The sequence below is a fragment of the Fistularia commersonii genome, chromosome 35 (assembly GCF_037954325.1).
Source record: "Fistularia commersonii isolate RoL2024-O1a breed Wild chromosome 35, RoL_Fcom_v1.0, whole genome shotgun sequence".
Classification (NCBI taxonomy): Eukaryota; Metazoa; Chordata; class Actinopteri; order Syngnathiformes; family Fistulariidae; genus Fistularia; species Fistularia commersonii.
Window position 1 is genome coordinate 9,808,330 of NC_141318.1, and position 22,260 is coordinate 9,830,589.

At 38.1% G+C, this 22,260-nt stretch overlaps 1 protein-coding gene across 6 annotated transcripts in view; it reads left to right on the plus strand.

Annotated features, from left to right (window-relative positions):
- tenm3 (teneurin transmembrane protein 3) overlaps positions 1-22,260 on the plus strand; it is a 366,691-nt gene that overhangs the window by 268,527 nt on the left and 75,904 nt on the right. For 4 of the 6 annotated variants that reach the window (XM_086142740.1, XM_086142745.1, XM_086142739.1 and 1 more), the window contains 6 exons: positions 4,572-4,757; positions 6,697-6,723; positions 13,638-13,784; positions 15,790-15,920; positions 16,260-16,348; positions 21,591-21,710. In XM_086142740.1, the coding sequence (XP_085998866.1) occupies positions 4,572-4,757; positions 6,697-6,723; positions 13,638-13,784; positions 15,790-15,920; positions 16,260-16,348; positions 21,591-21,710 (700 nt within the window). The remainder of the gene's footprint in view (positions 1-4,571; positions 4,758-6,696; positions 6,724-13,637; positions 13,785-15,789; positions 15,921-16,259; positions 16,349-21,590; positions 21,711-22,260) is intronic. The other 2 variants (XM_086142742.1, XM_086142743.1) reach the window with 1 other exon arrangement.

A 22,260-nucleotide genomic window follows, 5' to 3' on the forward strand; every position in this document is an offset into this window, starting at 1 on the left:
GAGAAGATTTATGGACGAAGTGAGAGAGGATATGAAGGTAGCTGGTGTGAGAGAGGAAGATACAGAGAATAGGGTTAGATGGAGAAGGTTGACTCGCTGTGGCGACCCCTGACGGGAAAAGAAGAAGAACACAAAATTGTAAATACACATAAAATTAAATAAAATCACCATCCTAATATGGGGATGGTCTGAAGGCACAAATAATTAAATGGATAGTCCAAAGATTACATCTTACAGTAAGAAAAGGGATAAAATCCATGGATAAAATGACATGATTAAAATATGTAATGATGTAATGATAATAATAATTAACTTCAAATTGTACGGGCAGTTCTTTGTATTTTGGATTGAAGAGAAATATGCATAATGTTATCAGTTTCAATATTTTATATATATATATTTTTTTTTTTCCAATTTATTAAATGTTTTTGTTTTAAGTGTTTTGTTTAAGTGTCGCTTAAACAGTGTTCACATCAGCAAGGAGCCTGTCATGAGAGACTTTGCCTGAGGATGTCAGTATGAACTTGTGAGGAAGTGCTGGGTCAATGACACAGCTGAGGGCTCAGCCATAAGAAGACTTCAGGGAAATCCGCAACATCTGTAAATCAATTCTGAAAGCACCTGGCAGCCAATGTAGCAATGCTAAAATCAGAGTATTATGGTATCAGGAGGACTTAAAGCTGGTGTTTGCAGAAAATGCAAACAAAAAAAACTCCGGGCAACAGTGACAGTAAGCTCAGGATGTCAAAGCAGATGAACAGCTATCTGGCTATATTTGCTTGAAATCCTTGAAAGATCACTGTGAGGGTTCCATAATGAAAAGATCTCAAAGTATTTCATTTATGACTTGATATTGGCCACCATGCTGTCAACTACATGTTGACAGCATGGTGATGAATTGGTGATGGATGGTGATGGATTGAATATGGACAACTGTTTTTTTTTTTTACCTTTTGTTTTTTTTTTTTGTCATAAAAATTAATCAAAATAGAGAAAATATATTAATTTATATTTACATATGCTAAAACACGCTTTTCCGACCTCTATTTTTAATCAACACCCTTAATTATCTTACATATCATTTAGTTGTCAAACAAAAAGAAAACATTTCTACCTCAGAGACAGTTTGCAGTGTTACAATTGCTGCTGGTGTTTTAGCTAGATGAAGAGGGTTGGATAAACAGGAATTGCGGAATAAGTGACAGCGTTGATGCAGGAAAGGAAAAAAAAAGGTGAAGGAGGAATTAGTAACAGATGGCTTGATTTAAAAACAAACATGAGAGGGAAGGGGCATCGCCGTGCGCATTTGCGTCTGTGCTTCAGTGTCAGCGCTGAGTGTCGTGTTTGCTGATTGTCACATTAAGAATCGCTTTGATAAACACAAAGACGTAATTAAATGTAAAATGCTTTTGTTCAGTTGAGGTCTTGACACTTTGAGTTTCTTGGACAAAGCTATTTATTTATTTATTTATTTATTTATTTATTTAATCGTTAGTCTAAAACAGTGATACACACCAAACAAACACTCACTAACGAGTGAATTAAGGACAGGCATTGTAGATGAAGCTCAGCTCTTAATTGATTTTCTCATTTATATTCCATCCACTTGCCTGGAGAGTCATTACAGCTGAGGGGAGAATTAGTGCCGCCTGAGTCGCCGCTGTTTCCCGGGCCTCCTTCCCCTCCTCCCCTGCCCACCACTTTGGTGACATGCTGAACACGGCATCTCACATTGCCATCACTGCCGATAGCTATAAATTTAAACTCTGATGTTGTCTGACAGCTTGTTGGTTTCGGCCACAATTACTCTCTAATTCAGATTATTAGTATGTCTTATCATTCCGGTATAATGAGATGCTGCCTTTGTTTCCTCATCTCAAGCGAGTCAGTCAACACTCCCGGTCTGATGAAGCGCCTCCTTCATTTAAAGGATATAACTTGGAAATTTTCTGGTGATTTCTGCTAACTTTGAGGGGATTTCTCCTGCATTTTCAGAAATATTATCATTATCAGACTCATTATTATTACGTTTTAACTTATTGTAAAGCAGTCACTGATCTATAGGAAGTTTCATGTTGATATTTAAGGACTTTGGAGTGAATTTGTCATCATTCTTTTAATTGTTTGTTTTTCAGTCGGTGGCATCATAGTAACTTAAGCTCCAGTTTGTAGGATTCTTTTTTTCTTTTATAATAATTGTTTTACATATGCCGTTACTACAAATAGAATTTACGATCACAATTTGTATTCGGAAATTAATCGTTAATTTTACAAGATTGCTTTAAAAAAGGTAAAGTAGCAAAAGCAATCAATATTTCTGAATCAGATGATGTTCAACCCCACAATAATCAAAGATAGAATTATTAGTTTGACTGTGTTTAGCACAATGCTGATTACTTTACTGTTCTACTTAATTGTCTCATAATTTCTTCGCACAACGCCAGTGGTCTCTTCCTTATTTTGATTGACAGATGAGATTCCACAATTTTAATTGATTGATGTGTCATGTAATGGTCGCAGTTCAAACTCATTTTGATTTTTACACAGATTTCTAGTTTGTATTTTTTTATCATTACATGATATTTCCACAGCCATTTTTAATTGTTGCTTACTACAACATATATCCTCTGGTTTAGCATTTTACTTCATTTTAATCACTCCTCCTGTTTTATCTACAGCTGGGATTTAGGAGTTGGATTAATTTAAAGTTGTGTACTGTTGCTTTCTTTCTGCCTTTGTTTTAAATTATTTTTTATCCTGCCTCCAGTGTTTCCTCACCCTTAATGAGTTCCTGTTTTTAATGAGTGCCACTCTTGTTGTTCAATACAACATGTGGGTGCATGTGGGCGGCCCATTGTTTTTTTTTTGTTTGGTTTTTTTTGTGCAAAGTACATTGTTTTGCCGGTTTACTGCGAAATGTGATGCACACAAAAATCCTGATTGATTGATAGGCGTTTATGAATTTCTGATGCTCCGCAGTGCTGGATGGCAGAACTGGAAGCCCGCTTGTGTCTGCTGGTTGCATTAGTGTCTCCATTCGGTTTTTCCAGCTGAAATATAATCTGACGGCGTGACCTTTTGAGCATTAATTGTGAAAACCACACCAGCCGTCCATGTTTCTCTGTACTCCATTTGTAATTGATGCAGACGCCTCTAATGGCAAATCAGACCGAAGAAAATAGAGGATATTATATATTGATTTGCAGGCTGAAGGCCCCCGAGACGCTGCTTCTTTGGCGAGGTGTATTGCGAAACCTTGAGAGGAAACAAAAGTACAAAAAATGCGTTAAAGATGAGTGTATTGGTGTCAAACACGACGCTGACGGATTGCAGAAAAAAAAGATCAAATGAGCAGCTCCCCTGCAGATAGGAATGTAAAGTGGATTTATTTTAGAAAAGTAAATGGGACAAATCAAATGAAGGGATAGACTTTGGTTGACTGGGCAAATTAATTCTGATAGATGGAGCCCAGGCAACAGGCTACACTACGGGCAAAAGAATATTTAAGCTTTTTTCACCAAAGGCTCCTCAGTGAAGATTAGTGCTGAGATCAACCACTGCTTTGACACTGAAAACAGAATACATGAAATACACAGTCACTGTAAGGTGACATGATGGCATAGATTTTTCACAAGCAAGTGAATAAGCTGTTTTATTATTGTATGTGTTTGTGTTTTCAGATTCCTGTTCAGTTTAATTAGTTGAAATGGGCCTTTCAATATCTATTATTTGGGTAATGTCTTAATAAATAAGTACATTAAATTAAATAATTCCTTATCATAATATTTACTGTATATACACTAGGTTTGCATAACAATCCAAACTGTGCTAATTCAGTTTTTGAGTCATATATATGGTCACTTCAACATGATAAAAAGTTTCAAGAAAAAGGGCATGATGAGAATTACAATAAAATGCAATTTTATTCAGAGGTGCTCTGCTTGTTGGTGGAGTTTTATAAAAATGTAAATCCATTGAACTGCTGAGTAGTCTTCTACTCAACATATTGATAATGCAAAGAAAAAAACAATAATAACTTATCAGTGGTGATATTCCTGTACAATGGCACAGTGGTTAGTGCTTCGGCCTCACAGCACTAAGGACCCTGGTTAAATTCTGACAAGGGGACCTTTCTGTGTGGAGTTTGCGTGTTCTCCATTTGTCTGTGGGCGTTTCCTCTGGGTTCTCTCGTTTCCTCCCACGGTCCAAAAATGTGCAGGCAGTTAATTGGAAAAATTGTCCCGATTGAGTGCCTGAGTGAATGGTTTTCTGTCTGTATATGTGCCCCTGACATTGATTGTCGACCAGTCCAGAGTGTGCCCCGACTCTCACTCGATGACACCTAGGATAGGCTCCAGCATGCCCCGCGACCCTGAGTGCAGGATAGGTGGCAGATGATGGATAGATAGATGGATGGGTGGATGGATATTCTTCTTTCAATTGCCTATCATTCTGTACAAGTCACAATTTATTGCAAAACTATAACAATGCAACAAAATAAACAGCCATCATTCATCTCCCATTATTCCACTTCTGCAATTGCTCAATCACAATGTCTCCGTCCCAAACAGAGGTGTGTGAGGTGGACTGTGGCAGCCACGGCGTGTGTTACGGCGGTCTGTGCCGCTGCGAGGAAGGCTGGACAGGCACTGTTTGTGACCAGAAGGCCTGCCACCCACTGTGCAGCAAGAACGGAGTGTGTAAGGAAGGAAAGTGTGAGTGTGACCAGGGATGGACCGGAGAGCACTGCAATATCGGTGAGTGTATGACACATACACAAACACACACACGAACATGTAGGAATTCTGTGATCTTGCCGACTGATAAACACAACACTGAAGATTTGGACGAGACCAAGGGGAAGGGAACACTTTATTGCTGAGCTGTTGACATTGCTGAGTTAGTGCTTCATATTCCCCACTCAAGAAAGTACAAACTTTTTTTGAGCACTTGCTGTGGGTTGAACTAGTTATTAACTCCTCTGCGTGGGTATTATCCTTCAACATGAACACACCTTCACATGTTTGACCTCTAATTTCCCTTGAATAATGTTCTGCTTGTCTCAACTTGACCAAAAGCATCTTATTTCAGTACCATCCTCATTAAATCAGCTATTCTGCTGATTTTAATTCTTGCTTTCTGATCATTGAATGTCTTTGCGACTCCACCATCAAACTATTTATGCCGGGGACCTGCTGATAGCACTGAAAGTGGCTATGATAAAGGACACAGCGAGGCCAAACAGAGGATGAGGGGAACAAAGTGAGGAGGTGATGGAATTCAAGCAAGTCTGTTTCCCTCTTGGACAATGCCAGTGGGCATAGTGCAATAGTGTGAAGTGTTTTACATGGTTAAAGGAGAGGTACTCTATAACAGTATTATTTCTGTTATTGGCTCTCAGCATTTCTGACGGGTAGGTATGTGTATGCACACGCAAAAGCGCAGGAATAAGAAATGTTGCCTGTTCCTGGCATCTGCTCACTGAACTGTTAATGCTGCTTTTCACCTTCAGCTTTCAGTCAGGTGATGCAAAACAACAATGCACAGTTCATGTTGAAAAACAATTTAAAAGGTCAGAAGCTGAAATGGTTCTGGGACACAAGTGCCTTTAGTATAACAGAAGCAAACAAAAACAAAAAACTCAAGGAAATGGATCACATCAATAAGTCAGTGTGGAAGAGTAACTGCTGAGGCCTCCTCGCTGAATTTGATCCAACCCTGTTGGTGCAAATGCAGCACTGGGGATCAGGGTGATATGTAAACCAGGGATAGGACGAAGTCAAATATCCACCAAAATATTTTTTTTTTTTCATATCTCCTTTGCTTTAATGTCATGTTGTAATCACAATGAGCATCTAATAAGGCCTTAATAGGAGCCACTTTTGTAATGATGAACCCTTAGTACAAGCACATCCCAAAAAACACAACTGTTTCTTTTGCAAACTTGGGAAAAGGACTAGTGAAGCTCTTTTTAAAAAATATGTCATCACTCAGTGCTCTCCTCTTAAGCAAGAAAGTACATGCTGCCGTAGAAGTTAAGCAGCGAGTCTTCAGTCACAGGTGAGCCCTTGACTTAAAAAGCCATTCGTTGTCAAAAAGGCAGCCGGCTAAAGTTTCACCATCAAAAATCCAAAAATTAACTTCAATAATTGTCACTTCAACACACACACAATGTGCAGGGCGACCCCGAGACTGCACAGACCGAGAGCTGAGGAGGACTCTGTTTGGAGAGCTTGTTCAACAAACAGCTTGTTTGTTTAGACAGATTGTGCGGCGGAGGAGAGGCGCCGTTCCTCAGTCCTCCCATCTCATCTCATGGCGGAAAGTGTGACCTCACCGTGGAGGCTTTCCACATTCATTAACTGGCTGTTTTTCTACCGTAGCCCTTTGCAGGGTTCAGTCACCAATCACATGTTTGCAGAGCAAATGATGGTAAAACATGCCTTAAAACCTTAAAACCTTAAGGTTCCTTAAAACCTCTGCTGGTTTTAAGGACATTTCGCACTATAATTGACTATTTGGATCCTTTCTATATCCGCTATTTGCACCTCATTCAATTTCTCCCTACGTCTGCCTTTTTATTCACTTGCTTGATGAATCACAGACGGATCTTTTTTTAAGCACCTTTATTTCTGGACTTAACATCTCTGTCTGTCTCTCTCTCTATCTGTATCCTTTTCTCTTCCCACCTTAAAGCTCACAATCCGGATATTAGAGTAAAAGGTACTGTACTTTCTTCTTTTTTTTTTTCCTTCAACCCCTTCTTTCCCCCAATCATTAGCTTTCGGCTCTTTGCGTTCACCCTTTGCTTTTTTGAATTCTCATGTACAGTGGAGCTGTGACTTCCTCAATCATTCAGTCTTTTCACATTCAAGTATTAGGTATATGCAGTCGAAATATTAGGAACACCTCCCACAGATTGCAGTGTGAATCAGCATGTTATAACCAAATTCAACCAAAACGCAGTGACAATCCTTTTTGAAAGTTTATGGTGGGTGTACCTAATAATTGAATACCGGTTGTATTTATATAAACATTCTTCTCTCATCCCTCTATCATTTTGCAAGCTTAAAATACATGATTGTGTTGCTCTCTGGATTTTAACATTGCCTATTTTCGTCAATATGTGTACTGTCTTAACTCCCCTGCACCTGACAGTTGGCGGGTAAACACCAGGTGTATTTATGATTCTATGCAATTTTATTTAACTTTGTTTGTGTATTATCTCTGGGTTCCTCTGTAGCGATTTTTGCATTTGTTTGTAATCCTCTTTGATACTGTCAAGAACAATTGGCAGGACCAGTTTTTTTCAATTGTTTTCTCACAGTATTTTTGCCTACATTTTTAAGATTTCAGTGACTCCAAATGTCATTGTAATGAGACGTAGGTTACGGCTCGGGAAAATATGTCTCAGAGCGTCTCAGAGTGGGAATGGGCAAAAAGCTTTTATCGTAACAAGGTGATGAGGTTCAAGAGGTCCAATGTATGACTCAGTCTTCGGAAGGATGCGATTTGTTCATGAAGGAGACAAGAAATAGCTGCTTCGTTAGCCCTTTTTAACCTTGAGTACTGACATTCGGACAACATATTTTGAGCTCTCTCCATCAAATGTATCTCAACTTAACTTTGACTTATTGTTCCCATATAAATAGGTTATTTACTGTGCTAAAAGAAGTCACTGGATCTACTTAAAAAGATTACAGTACTACTTTCCTTTTGTAGGTCTTTCACAGATTAGTGATCAAGATGTTAAAACTCAGCTATTTATATACTTGTGTAATATATGTGTATTACTGAAAAGTGGAAGAGCATAACGTTTTCTTTCCTGATAATCCCTCAGATGGAAAAATGCGGCAGATTTTGAATTCTAAACATTGTAATATAATAAACAATATAATTTTGGCTCTCATCTCAACACCTGCCAGGATAGAAGCAGTTACCACTGTCCACTTTAATGCATCGGATATATCTCAGACAGGCCAACGCAGCCAGAACAAACTCTGAGAGGATACAAATTATTCCCAAAAAGGCTATTTTTATTAAGACCAGTGAAAGCAGGGAGCCGTTCACCTTGGGCTGTGGCACCTCACTCACCCATAGCTAATTGAAAAAAGAAAGACTAGTAGTTTTGACTCACCCTAGTATCCACACCTGGAACATTCACTTGGGCAAATGTATTGAACTGAACTTGAAACCAAAATGTAAGTAGGCCCCAAAACGTTCTTGCACCGTACAGTACATCTTGACCACTCTCCTCCCTGTCTGGAGCTGTTCCCTCTTGTATTTGAATAGAATTTTTGTTTTGGCAGAGGATTTATACCATAGCCATAACAGTGATGGCAGCATGATCTGCAAGATATCGCCAACATGTGGAGTTTTGTCTTCAGCTCAAACTTTGGGGTGGTAGGAAACCTCTACAGCTTTTCACTCTGCTAACAAAAACCCTTTAAAAGTGCTTTACAGTGTACATTTTTTATATCAGGCCTTTTCCCTGCTTTACATTTTTCTCTGCATGCGTAATTAAAAAAAAAAAAAACATATCGAAACTGAAAAGCATGACTCAAGCCCAACTAAAAAAATAAATCATGATCATATTCAGAATTATTATTATCAACTATTTGTATTTTTTTTATTGTTCATTGTCATTTTCAAGTTTATTGTCCAAGATGTGGAAATATGCCTGTGGTCTGACCAAACTGATGGCATTCTGTTAATCCTTAGTGGTTCATCTTATAAACCACGAATAACTGCACAGCCATTAGTCTCGCATGTGTGACAGAGGGAGAGAAAAGTACGATAAGGTTCAAAAACATGAATCCGTTCAGTTGGGCGTCATTTAGTGACGACATCAGAAACACTCCCGACTGTTCTTGAAATGTTATTCCAGACATCAACTCCCACCTGCTGGTCTTTCTGCAAACAGCTCACCTCTGAGCGTGAAATCAGTTCCATGCTATAGTCATCTTTGTAGGATCTCACTAATGTTGGTTTTGGCTCTCTCGGTGGTAAAACCCAGCCTTTGTATTGGATGGACTTTGAAGGATGAGGTTGAGAGGAAGGATTGCTGGCCTTCGCATTCCAGCTTCATAAGGTAAATATGTTAATTCAGAGCCAAACTTATGTTATAAAAACATAAGGATAAAAATAATGATATGACAATGCTAATAGAATAATACTAATGATCATAAAAATAATAAAAATAATACAAAAATGTAAACAGTTCTTGGTTTCCTATTAGCCACAGAATGGGTGACACCCTAAGCCAAAGTATTGGCTACTGTAAGTCACTTAGTCAAAAATAACATCATTTTCCAATGCAGCGCATGAAATCTTGATTCCTCAGCTCAATTTTCTCTCCACCTTTCTCTCCTATCCCGCCCACGCGTGTCCAAAAAGTGTAATCTAACATGTTCAGCTTCCCTTCTGAGGCTATCACTCACATGTCATGTTGGACTGGACATCGGTTGAATTGTGCTTTTGCACTCTGACAATATGAAGTCATTTTTAAAGCCTCTTTGTGCATCTTTCGACGGGAGAAATTCAAAAAGTGAAAGAAAAAATATAAAATGTTCAAGCTCAGTAGTTGGGGATTAACATCTTAGCCACAGACGTGATGGCCAATCACACTGGAAGGCACTTCAATCAGTCACATATTCACTCTTTCACATGTATTACAAAGACAGCAGTAAATGCAGAATTAAGATCTATGTATCTATGAAGGAGAGACATTTCTGATAGCCCTAAATGAAAATGATTGCAAAATTGCAGAAAAAAAAAAGCGTTTTATTTTGTTGTTTTTTTTTATACCAAAGATGTAAGAATAATTAGTACAATTTGAAAAACTGGCAGACAAGAACAAATGACTGACATGTCCTTTTGATAAAATTATCAATAATATCATAAATCATTACTCTTCTTTAACAGTTAAAGAACTCAATTCCAAGTGTTTGAGAATGGAGGGCCTTGAGTTTCCACATAATAGCTCTTGCTTAATTTTGTGAAATACATAGTATTTTGAGAATGAAAGTGATTAAAAAAAACACACTGAAAATTGGGGTAAAAGTTTGTAATTTTTCATGGTTATCATTATTTTTTCTTAAAATACAAAAATGACTTTTGAGGACAATTAGCAAAAATAAAAAGCTCTACTGATGGTAAAATGATGATAAAAGTCACAATTTTGGAAGTGCATTATACTAAGAAAAATAGTACTTACATATTGATTCAGTACGACAAACATACAGTCCCAAAACAAGGACCGGTCATAACAGAGCTTTGTCAAACAGTTGATGGCGTCACCACTCCTGATCGGCCCTGTCCATCTGAAATCAAGTTTAGGGGAAATAAGTCCTTAATAAACCAAAAGTCAGACTTTTGTGTCATTTTGGAGAAAAATGCAAATAAGTAAATACGTTTCTTTCCTTATTTATTTGTTTATCTATTATTTAGGCAATTGTGGTGTATGTGTTTATTCTTCAAACTATGTTTTTTTTAGTGATATCATTTTGCTTACCAAAAATATGAATGGCTCCTTAACTATGCATGTTTTTTTTTTCCTAATTTTATTTTATTGCATAGCAAGGTTTTTGTGCACCACTAACGTGAAAGTTCCAATTGCACCATCCCAACCTCACTCACACCGTTTGCATCCACGTAATATTTTCTGGATTTGCTATGGAGAGAAAATCTCCCAACCCGTGTGCTCCGACAGACAGCTGCTGTCTGAGGCCTGCCTCCGCTGCAGTCTTGATAATATTTCTCATTGAAATTCATTGTATTTACTGAGAAGCCGCTGAATCACAATCTCTAATCCAAGAAGATTTGAAACTGTTTTTATTCTTCCACCTGCACATTGCTCCCCACCCCAACCTTCTTTTTATGTGTTTTCTGAAATGACAACAATGATGTGAATGAAGTTCATTATAATTCTGTTTAGGTTCCTGCTCTGTCTGACCCCACCCCACCAGCTCCTCCCTTCCTTTTGCCTACCCCCTTCCCTTTTTTGGCTGCAGTCTCCATCTATCTGTCCATCACAGAGAGTATATTTGGCAGTGCTGCTTTTGTTCGATTTACGTTTTTTATCCCTAATTTTCCTCCCTCTCTTCCTCGTGCCCTCTCCTATTCTCAGGATATAAAGGTAATTCATGCCAAAGATTTAATCCAAGGCCTTGTACTTTCCCAAAATACAACCACATCATGTTATATTCAAAACTTTTGTTTGATTTAATTTACCTTTTGGATTTTCATTTTTTTATTCATTTAGATTCAATTTAATTATATTGAATATTCTCTATGTCCTTCATGTGACTTTTCCATGACTTATTTTGCATTGTCATACTAAAGTGACTCTTTTTTTCTTTGCTTTTTCATATCTTTTTGTTACTGTCTCTGATCGCCACTACGAATAACTTAAGATGACACATATGATGATGCACACATGCACAGACGCAGATGCACACACACACACTCACACACACACACACACACACACACACACACACACACACACACACACACACAAGGTTTGACCTGTTTTGTCTTGCATCCAGAAGCCTGAAATAAATATATATCTCAATATGTATGTGTTAATTTAGCTGCTGTCTCTGTCTTCTCACTTTTGTCACTCTTCTGCCATTGCCACATCCTTCTAACCCCCCTCCATCTTTCCGTCATCCCCCATTCTGTCTCTTCAGCAAGGCTTTGCTTGTTTCTGATATTCACTGTTATTGATCGGGCATCTGATCGCTAGCCTCACTGTCCTTTCTGTTATTAAGGAATGTCAAACAAAGGCATAAAGTATAGTTTTGCAGAGGAAATGAGTCCGAAGACCGTGTCCTCCCTATACTTTGTGTGTTTCTGTCTACCTGTTGTGTTTTCACATGGATTCTAACCTCTGATTTTTTTTTTTTTTTTGTTTGTTTTCCTTTATTTATTTATTTTTATTCACTTCAAGAGGGAAAGACAAAGGAAACCATTTGTCTCAATGGGGCTGCGCAATATATCCAAATACATTAATAATTGTCTTGCTTAGATATTGTATGGTGGATATTTTTAATACAGATTTAATCAGGAAAGACACTGAGACACTGTCAGGAGATTATTCGATAATCTGCACAAACTTGCTGATTTAAAGAAGAAAAAAAAGAATATATGTATATATATATATATATATATACATATATATTTATAAATACAGGAAAAACATTGAATAATACAGATTTCCCTCAAAATGTCACACATATACCCCAAAAGATGCAATACATTTGAATTTGATTTATTAAAAAAAAAAACAATAGTGATATGTGTAGTGGTGAATTACTTCCATATTGCCCAGCCCCATTTTCTAGAGCAAAATAGTGATGTTGCAGTCTTTGTCAGGCCGCTGGGTGTTTAATTTTTGTTTCTAATTTGGGCAAATGTTGGTTTGTGCTTCGCAGCGCCATATTCTCCATCATCTTATTGCACAACGGTGACATCCTTCCCCATTTCCAGATGAAAACTCAGTATTTTCAATAGAATTTGTAATTGAAGCCGTGCAGCCCACAGTGGCCTTTGACTGGGGCTGCTTTTAGTGGTTCATGTGAAACTACAACGTCTGTCAGTCTGTGTCGCTCACATGTTGGTAATGTTATCTGTCTATTTATCTGTCTCTCAGTCCTTCAGTCCATTTTTTTTGTTGGAGATCAGGTTATGACCAATATGGGTTTTTGAGGACAAGTGTTTTCACATTTTAGCTGTTAAATTAAATCAAAAGTTCAAAAATATAATTTGATTGGGTCAGTTACAGCACACTTTCTGGACATTATAATTGTAGACTTCCAGTTTCCCCTACAGTGAGGGTGTTTCTTTACGATTCATTTGGATTAATTCCTGCATTGGTTTTTTGGGATCCAAGCTTTTTTAAATTATTTTTGGCTCTTTTTGAATTTTATTTAGATTTTACAGTTTTAGTTTTAGGCCATGCGAAATCATCAATAATCTGAAATGCTGATTTTATTTATTGATCATTTTTTTCTTTTTCCGAGGTAGTCTTCAACTCATAGAATTGGGCAAGCTCGAAAATGGCCGTACTTTTCATTGTCTTCCTTTTTTTTGATGTTATAATGATGGGTATAAAAACTCAACAAAAGAATTGCTGAATATAAAGGCAGGTAAAATCCTGACATTTACTAAAGAGTGATGATAAATGACAGTTGTTCTTCTTTTATATTTTATTAATACAATTGCCTGCACAAACGTAACAATCAGAATCCATGCTAGATGCTGATAAGTGATGAAAATTTCACGCTTTCATGTCAACATGTTTTTATTTTGTCAGATGTGCGAACCAAGAGATAAGGTTGAGGTGATGACCCTGGTTGCCTGACCTCCACCCGCATCCCACCATAGACTTGCATTTCTTATACAGGGGTGGAGGGGTGGAATGTGGTCAGGTGGGGGGCTATTTTCAGAGATGAGAGGGATATGCTCACATCTTCCGGAGCTACAGTGCAAAACTATCACTGCCAGCCTTCAAAAATGCATATTGGTTGAAACCTATTTCACACCCTGATGGCCAGCAGTGACACCTCCCCCTTGCCCCCTTTTGCCTTGACTCTTATAACTCTATGTTCTCCCCCCCCCCCAACTCTGATCAGAGGGTTGCCCAGGTCTCTGCAACAACAACGGGCGCTGTACCCTAGAGGCCAGCGGCTGGCACTGCATCTGCCAATCGGGATGGAGGGGAGCTGGGTGTCACGTAGCCATGGAAACCATCTGCACCGATAGCAAAGACAACGAAGGCGGTACGTTTATGTGTTTTGATGAAGTGCTAGCACTATGCTTGACAGATGTTGCGATGAGACCAAAGTTGAGGTCAACAGCGATGCTAGCAGGCGGTGGCGTTCAACCTTGTCTCAACTCTTAAAGGAAAATACAGCAATGACTTCATGCACTCAGTTCCTTTTTTGTGAAATGAAAAGCAGTAATGTAAATGATGAACTAGCAACTCGGCTCCTACCGACTGAAAACTACGCATGAATTAGTAGATCTATGGTGGATTTTGAACCAACAGATTCTCTTTGCCAGCGGAAAGAACTTTAAGTGGCAGTGCAAATGAACTATGTTTAAATACATAAGTAAAAGAGGTGGGAGTGGGGACACTTTAAACCTAAAACAGAATTCATGAATTTATAGAGGCCTAAGAGCAGAGGGGAAATTGTGAAAAATAACAACAAATAACTATAGTTGAAAAGGTGCAAGAGAAAAAAAAATAAAACGTGCGTGGAATACGGTCCCTATTGCCTGCTCACCAGATGTACCACTGGCTTTTAAAAACTAACAGAGACAAATGGCAGCCAGGATTTTATTACCTTACATACCTCCTTCTATGCTCCCATCCCTTCCATCTGTCTCTCCACCCTCCCTAATTCCTTCCCCGGCCACTCTGTCCATCCACCGACCCTTTATTTATTTCTTCCTGCTTCAAAGCCTGAATCCACGCCGGCTTCTCGAGGCGGCAGCACATCTGTTTCCCTGTGATGTCTCTCCAACCTAGAAGTAATGTTCGGCCACCCTCCCCAGCAAGGGGCACTGCGCCGTGAAGCCTGGGACAGAATTATTTTAACAGCATGCTGCCTTGCCTATTGTAGAGAAAAAAGAAATTGAAGTTTTCAAATACTTTTAGTGGGGTTATCATTAAAAAGGTGCTTGCAAAAAAACGCTCTAAAATGCTCTGTGTAGTAATAAAGACCTGGACATGTTTTGATCTTAATATTTTATTCTGATTTTTTTGTCTCTTTTTGTTATCACACAAGTTTGGCACATTATGATTCTCTTAACAGTGGAGAGTGATGAATCAACAGCCGTTTTAACAAGGAAGAAAGCCATTAATTAGAAAGTACCCGATTAAAGATGCAAGGATTTAATCACCTGCTAAACACAGAGGTACACTGGAGGAATGATCGCTAGAAAAAAAATATTAATATTTTAACAGCTTTGTTTAATTGGTATAGACTAAAATAAACAGTTAATTTCAATCTGAGAACATATTTTATTGAAAAATATGAAAAACTTTTTTCATACTTTTTAAAACACATTATGTTTTTTTGTTTTGTTTCTTTTAATCAATCAATTTATTTATATTTACATTCTTTGTTTCTTTTTATATACTTGGTCTGACTCATTTAATAGGTTCAGAATGCCAAACCAGGAAAAGGGTAACAGGATGGTAATTAATTATCCTGTATCTAGTGATTATTGGTTCTGGTCATTTTCTGACCCATCAATATAACGTATGAGATGCAGCGAATCAAGCTCGAGATCATTCTTCTCAACAGTTATGGTTAATGAATAAACACTCTTTCTGATTATATTATTTCTAAGCTCTGACCAATTTATTATTTCAGACAAATATTTCAATGAAACTATTCTCCCTACATGTTCGAAAGAAATTGAGGGAATTTTCTATTTACCCCGTTCATCATCCCAAAAAGAGGAAATGTTGCCATTTGTACCAAATGTTATCATGTCTTTCTATCTCTGTCTTACTATGACTTTCCCCTGTTCAAGTTGTTACCCATGTTGTTAATTACTCTTAATCCCTTCAACATCCCTCAATGCCTCCTAATCCTTCATTTGCTTCTTGTCGTTCATCTCTCCCTTCATCCTTATCCCTTTTACATCCTTTTTTGATCCAACTGTAACCTTTCCATCATCCACTCGACATCTCACTGCACTTCAGCTGTCTGTCGCTGCTGCCAATACGTCCGCTATCTGAAAAAAGAAACTGTGTGTATGTGTGTGTTTCAGATGGTCTGGCTGACTGCATGGACCCGGATTGCTGTCTACAGCCTTCCTGTCAGAACCAGTTATACTGCAAAGGGTCCCCTGACCCAGTGGAGGTTCTCAGCCAGTCTCCTTCCTCCCTGGCTCCTCAGCAAGTAAGAGTATCCTTGAAAACATCAATTTCAAGGCTTCTTCTTCTTCTTCTTCTTCTTCTTCTTCTTCTTCTTCTTCTTCTTCTTCTTCTTCTTCTTCTTCTTCTTCTTCTTCTTCTTCTTCTTCTTCTTCTTTTTCTTCTTCTTCTTCTTCCTCATTAGAACAATGGCAAATGTCAGTTGAACTGAAAACAAAAGTAGAAACTATGCTCTTTTAACCGTGGGGAGAGAATACCCAATATCAGTGAGCTGTTGTACAGATACATGTTGTACAACATATGCTGTGATACTGCCACTTCTTAAATAAAATTGTTAATATCATTTACTATCCTGTTATCACAGGCTGCCAGGTCTTTCTACCAGCGCATTCACTTTCTAGTTGGCCCTGAGTCAACCCATGTCATCAGCGGAGAAAGTCCATTCAATAAAAGGTAAAAGGGGCCCCTTCTCATATTTATAGATCTTCTTTCTCACCATTAATGTTATGGTAGAATGTACTGGAATATCTTATTTGACAACTTCGTCAACAAGGATTGCTATTAATACTGTTATTCAAATAGTGAGAGAGAATCTCCTTGAGGGCAATGCTGTAAGGAAAAGATACTGAGAGGACCAGAAATGTGTTGATAAGACAAGTACCCTGCCATTTTCCTGCTCCTGGATGGCCTTTATTCATTTCATTTCACTTGCTTGTTGTGGTATTTGTTTAAATATAGATTACTGGCTTTTGTCTTTTTACATAGAACATGTAATGGACGGTGACAAAGTATCTGAATTAGGATCTTCTTCTTCTCCTCCTTTCGGCTTTTCCCTTCAGGGGTCGCCACAGCAAATCAACCTTCTCCATCTAACGCAATTCTCTGTATCCTCCTCTCTCACACCAACTACCTTCATATCCTCACGCACTACGTCCATAAATCTTCTCCTTGGTCTTCCTCGAGACCTCCTGCCTGGCAGCTCCAATTCCACACTATCTCTCCTCTGTACATGACCAAACCATCTCAGTCTTCTCTGACCTTCTCTCCAGAACATCTAACATGAGCTGTCCCTCTGATAGATTCCTTCCTAATCCTATCCATCCTAGCATCTTCTAGCTCTGCCTCCTATCTTTTTGTCATTGGAACTGTTTCTAGTCTATACAGCATCCCTGGTCTCACCACTGTCTTGTACACCTTTCCTTTCATTCTGGCTGATAGTCTTCAGTCACATAGTACCCCTGACACTTTTCTCCACCCATTTCAACCTGCTTGAACCCGTCTCTTCACCTCTTTTCCACACTCTCCATTGCTCTGGCATGTTAATCCCAAGTACCTGAAAGTATCTGAATCAGGAGGCGGGAGCTATTTTAATTATCCTCAAGCGCCACAAAGTAAATACAGAAGTGACTTGCAGAGGGTCACTCGGGCAAAATGTATAATTTAAGAAAATAACTTAAAAAATGAGTTATTTGAGTGTGACTGCTATACAGCGAAATAAAGCTCCATCAAACATGTTCAAAGACAATAATAACTTTTTCATATTTATTCAGGTCTGTTGGATCCAAAATGAATAAGGCCTGTATTGTCGGTCTCCAGAGGTCAAAACAGAATATTCTTTTCCTTGAGTTCTGGTATTTCTTTCTGAGTTTATTGTTATACTGTTTTTCCATTTTAGTGACCACATGACAATATTTTCACTAATGGTATGCAAAGACAAAAAAATGTCTAAATATTTGGATACTGTTTTTTAATTATTCTAAAATAAAACAGCCTATTTACCTCATTTTAATATTTGAAACAATAAAAGAATAATTTCAAACTCCTTTTTATCTTCCCATCAGTCTACAAGTCTACAAACCGATTGTGAAGAAGATACATTTACGTTTCCTCATCAATATGACCTGTAGTACGTTTCATCCTCATACAACTGTTGGGTTTGTTTGGACGTTGTCTTTCTGGATAGCAGTTAGTAATTCTCATCTGCTGAATCAATCTGCAGCATCTCTTGTGACCACTTAACTTCTACTAAGGTAAAGAGAGTGGTCTACAGTCATCAGCAATCTATTTCACCAGTGAATTGGTCAATTCATCCAAAGTTGACTCGGTCATTTTGTATTTGAGCCTTGAATTTGAGCCTGACATGTATTTGCTGGGGATGCTATGCTTGTGCATATTAGCAGAGGAGTTATCTTCTGCATGCAGTGATCTGCATGCTCACTCCATCATTATATTGCACTGAGGGGTTCATTATCCTATCACATTGTGTGTCTGTGACATATGTCCCCCTGGAACTAGTCCACTGGGAAAGGTTCATGGTGCCAATTCAAATGCTTAAATCTTCTTAAGACTGTTTTTTCTGCAATTAATCAAAATTAATATATCAAAATTCCAGCTCTCAAATCCAGGTATATATATGTTTTTCACATTTTACTCTAAGACAGTGTGCAGCAAGTAATGAATGCCCTGAGAATCTGCCAGCATTTCGTCACTTTCAATTCAATTTAGAATCCATGTACAGTATTTTGGAGATGGAGGGAGAAAACATCAGCCCTGTTTTGCAGGGGATTAAACAACAGCAGTTTTGCAATGCAGTGGGTGACTTTGTGCTTTTTTTATATAGCGCAAAGATATTAAAAAACAAACCAGTTCATACAGTTGCATTTTAGAGGGCTACAATTACCTCCTTTTCCTCTTCACAAATGCCATTGGTTGTCGTCAGAGGGGTATGATGTTTTATTCTTTTTCGAAAGAGGTAGAGCAATTGTCTTCGGAACAGAACATTCCTGGTTCAGTTCCTGGCTCCTCCTAGTGTGTTAAAGTGTTGTTGAGCACGACACTCAACCTCAAACTGCCCCCCTGGCGCTGGTGGATGGTTCATCCATGATGGGTTAACTGCAGAGAACGAAATTTCCACACAAGTGATTAATAAGGGATAAAAGGTGTTGACAGTTGTTGCTCACCCTATTTTCATTTAGCCTGGAAAGGTTGCTGTCTGTGAATTCCAAACAAACAATGCTCAGACTACGCAGATTACATTCATTCATTGATTTTATTTACTTATTTATTTGTTTTCTTTCTCAAAACCATTCCTGCCCTCATCTGCCTCCGACGCAACACTTTTTAAATGATATGAAAGAAAGATGTTGGTAGGCTGTAAGTCATGGCAAATATAAGATTGCTGCTATCCTGTAATGGAAATCTGCTGCACTTACATAGTGGAATGGGGCTTCCTAAAAAAATGTGTTATATTAATAAAAAAATAAGTAATAAGAAGAAATTTTGCATTAATCCCAAAACAAGGTCAAGCGCGTGAGTGTCCATTAGTTGAAAACTGATATATCCATGCTTGCTATATGAAAGGGGTATTCCCCTTGAAAAAACTTTCCTCCTTAATCAGTATGAGTAAAAATAAGTTGTCATGGTACCGTTATACTTATAGAACTCGCTAGGTGAAATGCAGAGATCACTTTTGTTTATTGATAAAAAGTCAATTTTTTGCAAGAGTTGTAGACAGCAGTGTTGAAATTGTAATCCGGCGACTCTTTTTTGCCATCTTTTACAGTTAACCAATTCTATTTGTGACACAGATCTAGACAGGTCCTCGAAGCAAAGAAAACAATTTAGAATCCCATATTCTGGCTTACTGATCTCTCTCTCATAAATAAATGTACGCAGATATATAAAAGTGGATCAAGGAAACATAGAACTGGATATTAATAGTTGGTGTGTAATTCCAGCTTTAAAGTGTTTTTGTTTAAGAGTTTTGGGACACATGAGAACCGATAATTGGTGTTTTCTCAAGACCACTGAACTGGGTGCATGAAATCCCGCCTGCACCAATAACTAGGGATATTTTGAATAAGTCTCAAGGTAGAAGATTACAGTCAATATTCCTGCCAAAAATATGGTGAAAAGGACGCTTATTCGAGTCAACCTCAAACGTCAGGGATTTGGGAGATCACAGATGAACAGATGGAAGCATTTAAATCCTTTTTTGTTTTGTTTTGTTTTATTAAGTTTCAATCTATGTTGAAAAGCACTGGTGGTTTGGAAAAAGCTGTGGACTGTGATTTCCTGTGAAAGTGCGCCGCACAACTTTATTCGTGCAATGAAGGGTTAAGAGACAATTGTTACAATTTGCTCTTCCAGTGAATGTCCCTTTGAATTCAACTTAAGGTTCAGGTTTTCGTTTGGCTTTACTAACCAATTTTACGTAGAATCTTGTTACCTTTAATTCTAGTCAATAAGACTTACTATTGAATTCAGCAAGGGCAGTTGATACTGACAGGTTGGTTGGATAAACAAACTCCTTGGCTGTTCTTTGACAGTTTTATTGTGTACCTGTGCTCAACCATAAATCACTGTTGGCTAATGGTGTGATGGATGAATGGGTGATGGCTTAATGGTAAAAAAAAAAAAAAAAAATGTTAATCTATTATTGTTAAATTAGTTCAAAGGTTTGATTAAAGCAGTGCACATGTTTCTTAACATTCCTGGAGTCCAGTCAGCAGGTAGTGAACTATTGCACATTCAATGAAAATTATGTTCAATTTAACTTTTTTATGGATTTCATGGAATTTTTTTATTACTTGATTTGCTTTGATGTCTATGTATAGCTGGATAGATTTATATGTTTGCATATTATGTCAGTGTGGTTTGTGAATTCACACTCAGAAAATTATTGAAACTGGACTTTAATTGGATGTGTTTGCAAATATTCTCATTATTTAGCTTTTTCTTCTTCCTCAGTAATAACTTGTTTTCTGTGGAATATCCCTTTTCAGAGAATCCCTAACTTATGTTAGCTGGAATCATTACACTGGGTCATTGAACCTCAGATCCAGGAGGAGCAGTGTGGTTTTTGTCCTGGTCATGGAACAGTGGACCAGCTCTATACCCTCACTGGGGTCCCTGAGGGGGCATGGCAGTTTGCTCAACCAGCCAACATGTTTTTGCTGATCTGGAGAAGACACTCGACCGTTTACCATGGGCAATCCTGTGGGGGGCACTCCAGGAGTATGGGGGTACCGAACCCCAGTATACGGGCTGTTCAGTCCCTGTATGACCGGTGTCAGAGCTTGGTCATTGCCGGTTCTAAGTCAGATTTATTTCCGGTGAGAGTTGGACTCTGCCAGGGCTGCCCTTTGTGATGTGGTTCCATTGGGTTCATCAGTCCATGATCTCTAGCTCTCACTTGAGTGGTTCGCAGCTGAATGGGAAGCGGCCGGGATGAAGATCAGCGACCCGACCTTGGATAAGCAGCGGTATATGGAATCATTAGAAGATGTTTGGAGCAAGAGAAAAATAAAAAGCAATGCTTTGCTGTCTAGATGATGAAACTATAATTTTCATAGCTGTAGCCTTGCCCTATAGATGTAAATAAAAGTGCAAACCATGATGTCTGGGTCCTAAATCATCTTGATCAAACAAAATAGGGAACTACAAAACTACAGACTGTGTGTGTATAAAATTGGATAAAATATGTGAGATACGTACTGAGTCTACAGCCCCATTTTTCACCATGTTTTCGGTCACCATTAGGAGGGACATCAGGGGATTGTTTTTATTCTTATTAGTCTCATTTACTCAATCCATCAACACACAGATGCCCATTTCTCACATAAACGACGCATACCTCAGGTGTGATAAACATTATTATTCCCCATTTATTTGGCTTTTTTTTCCTCTTTTTCAGCTTGGTGTCAGTAATCCGAGGACAGGTTCTGACGGCTGACGGGACACCTCTCATTGGGGTCAATGTGTCATTTGTCCATTTCCCCGAACACGGACAGACTGTCACACGAAAGGACGGCATGTATGTATATATAAAGGTTCACGGTTCATATATAAAGGTTCAAACACAGTACCACCACATTTGACTTAATTCAATTCCAGTTTTGAACAAATTTCAAACTAATTTTCCGATTATCAGGATGGCGAGTAGAAGGCACTTTTCACAAAGCACATTCAATGGGCCTAATAGCACATTTACTTATATTAGTTGTACATTTTCCATTTGATTTTTTCTCACGAAAAAGGCAACAAAAATTATTATTATCATTGTTATTGTTATTATTGTAGTGGTTATGGTATAGTTATTGATGTTATTATTCTGTCATTGGTTCTACTTTGATGATGATGATGATGATGATGATAATGATGATGATGATCATCATCATCATCATCATAATAACAATAATGAAATGGAAAATGTTGAATGTCTTTTTGTCTTTTCTTAATTTATTTTTCTCACGTCAACTATTTATTAATGTGAATTCCAAACACACATGTCAGCACAAACACCTAACTTGAACCTACCTTGGATTAAACACATGTAAAATATTCATCTACACCTGTTAAATAAT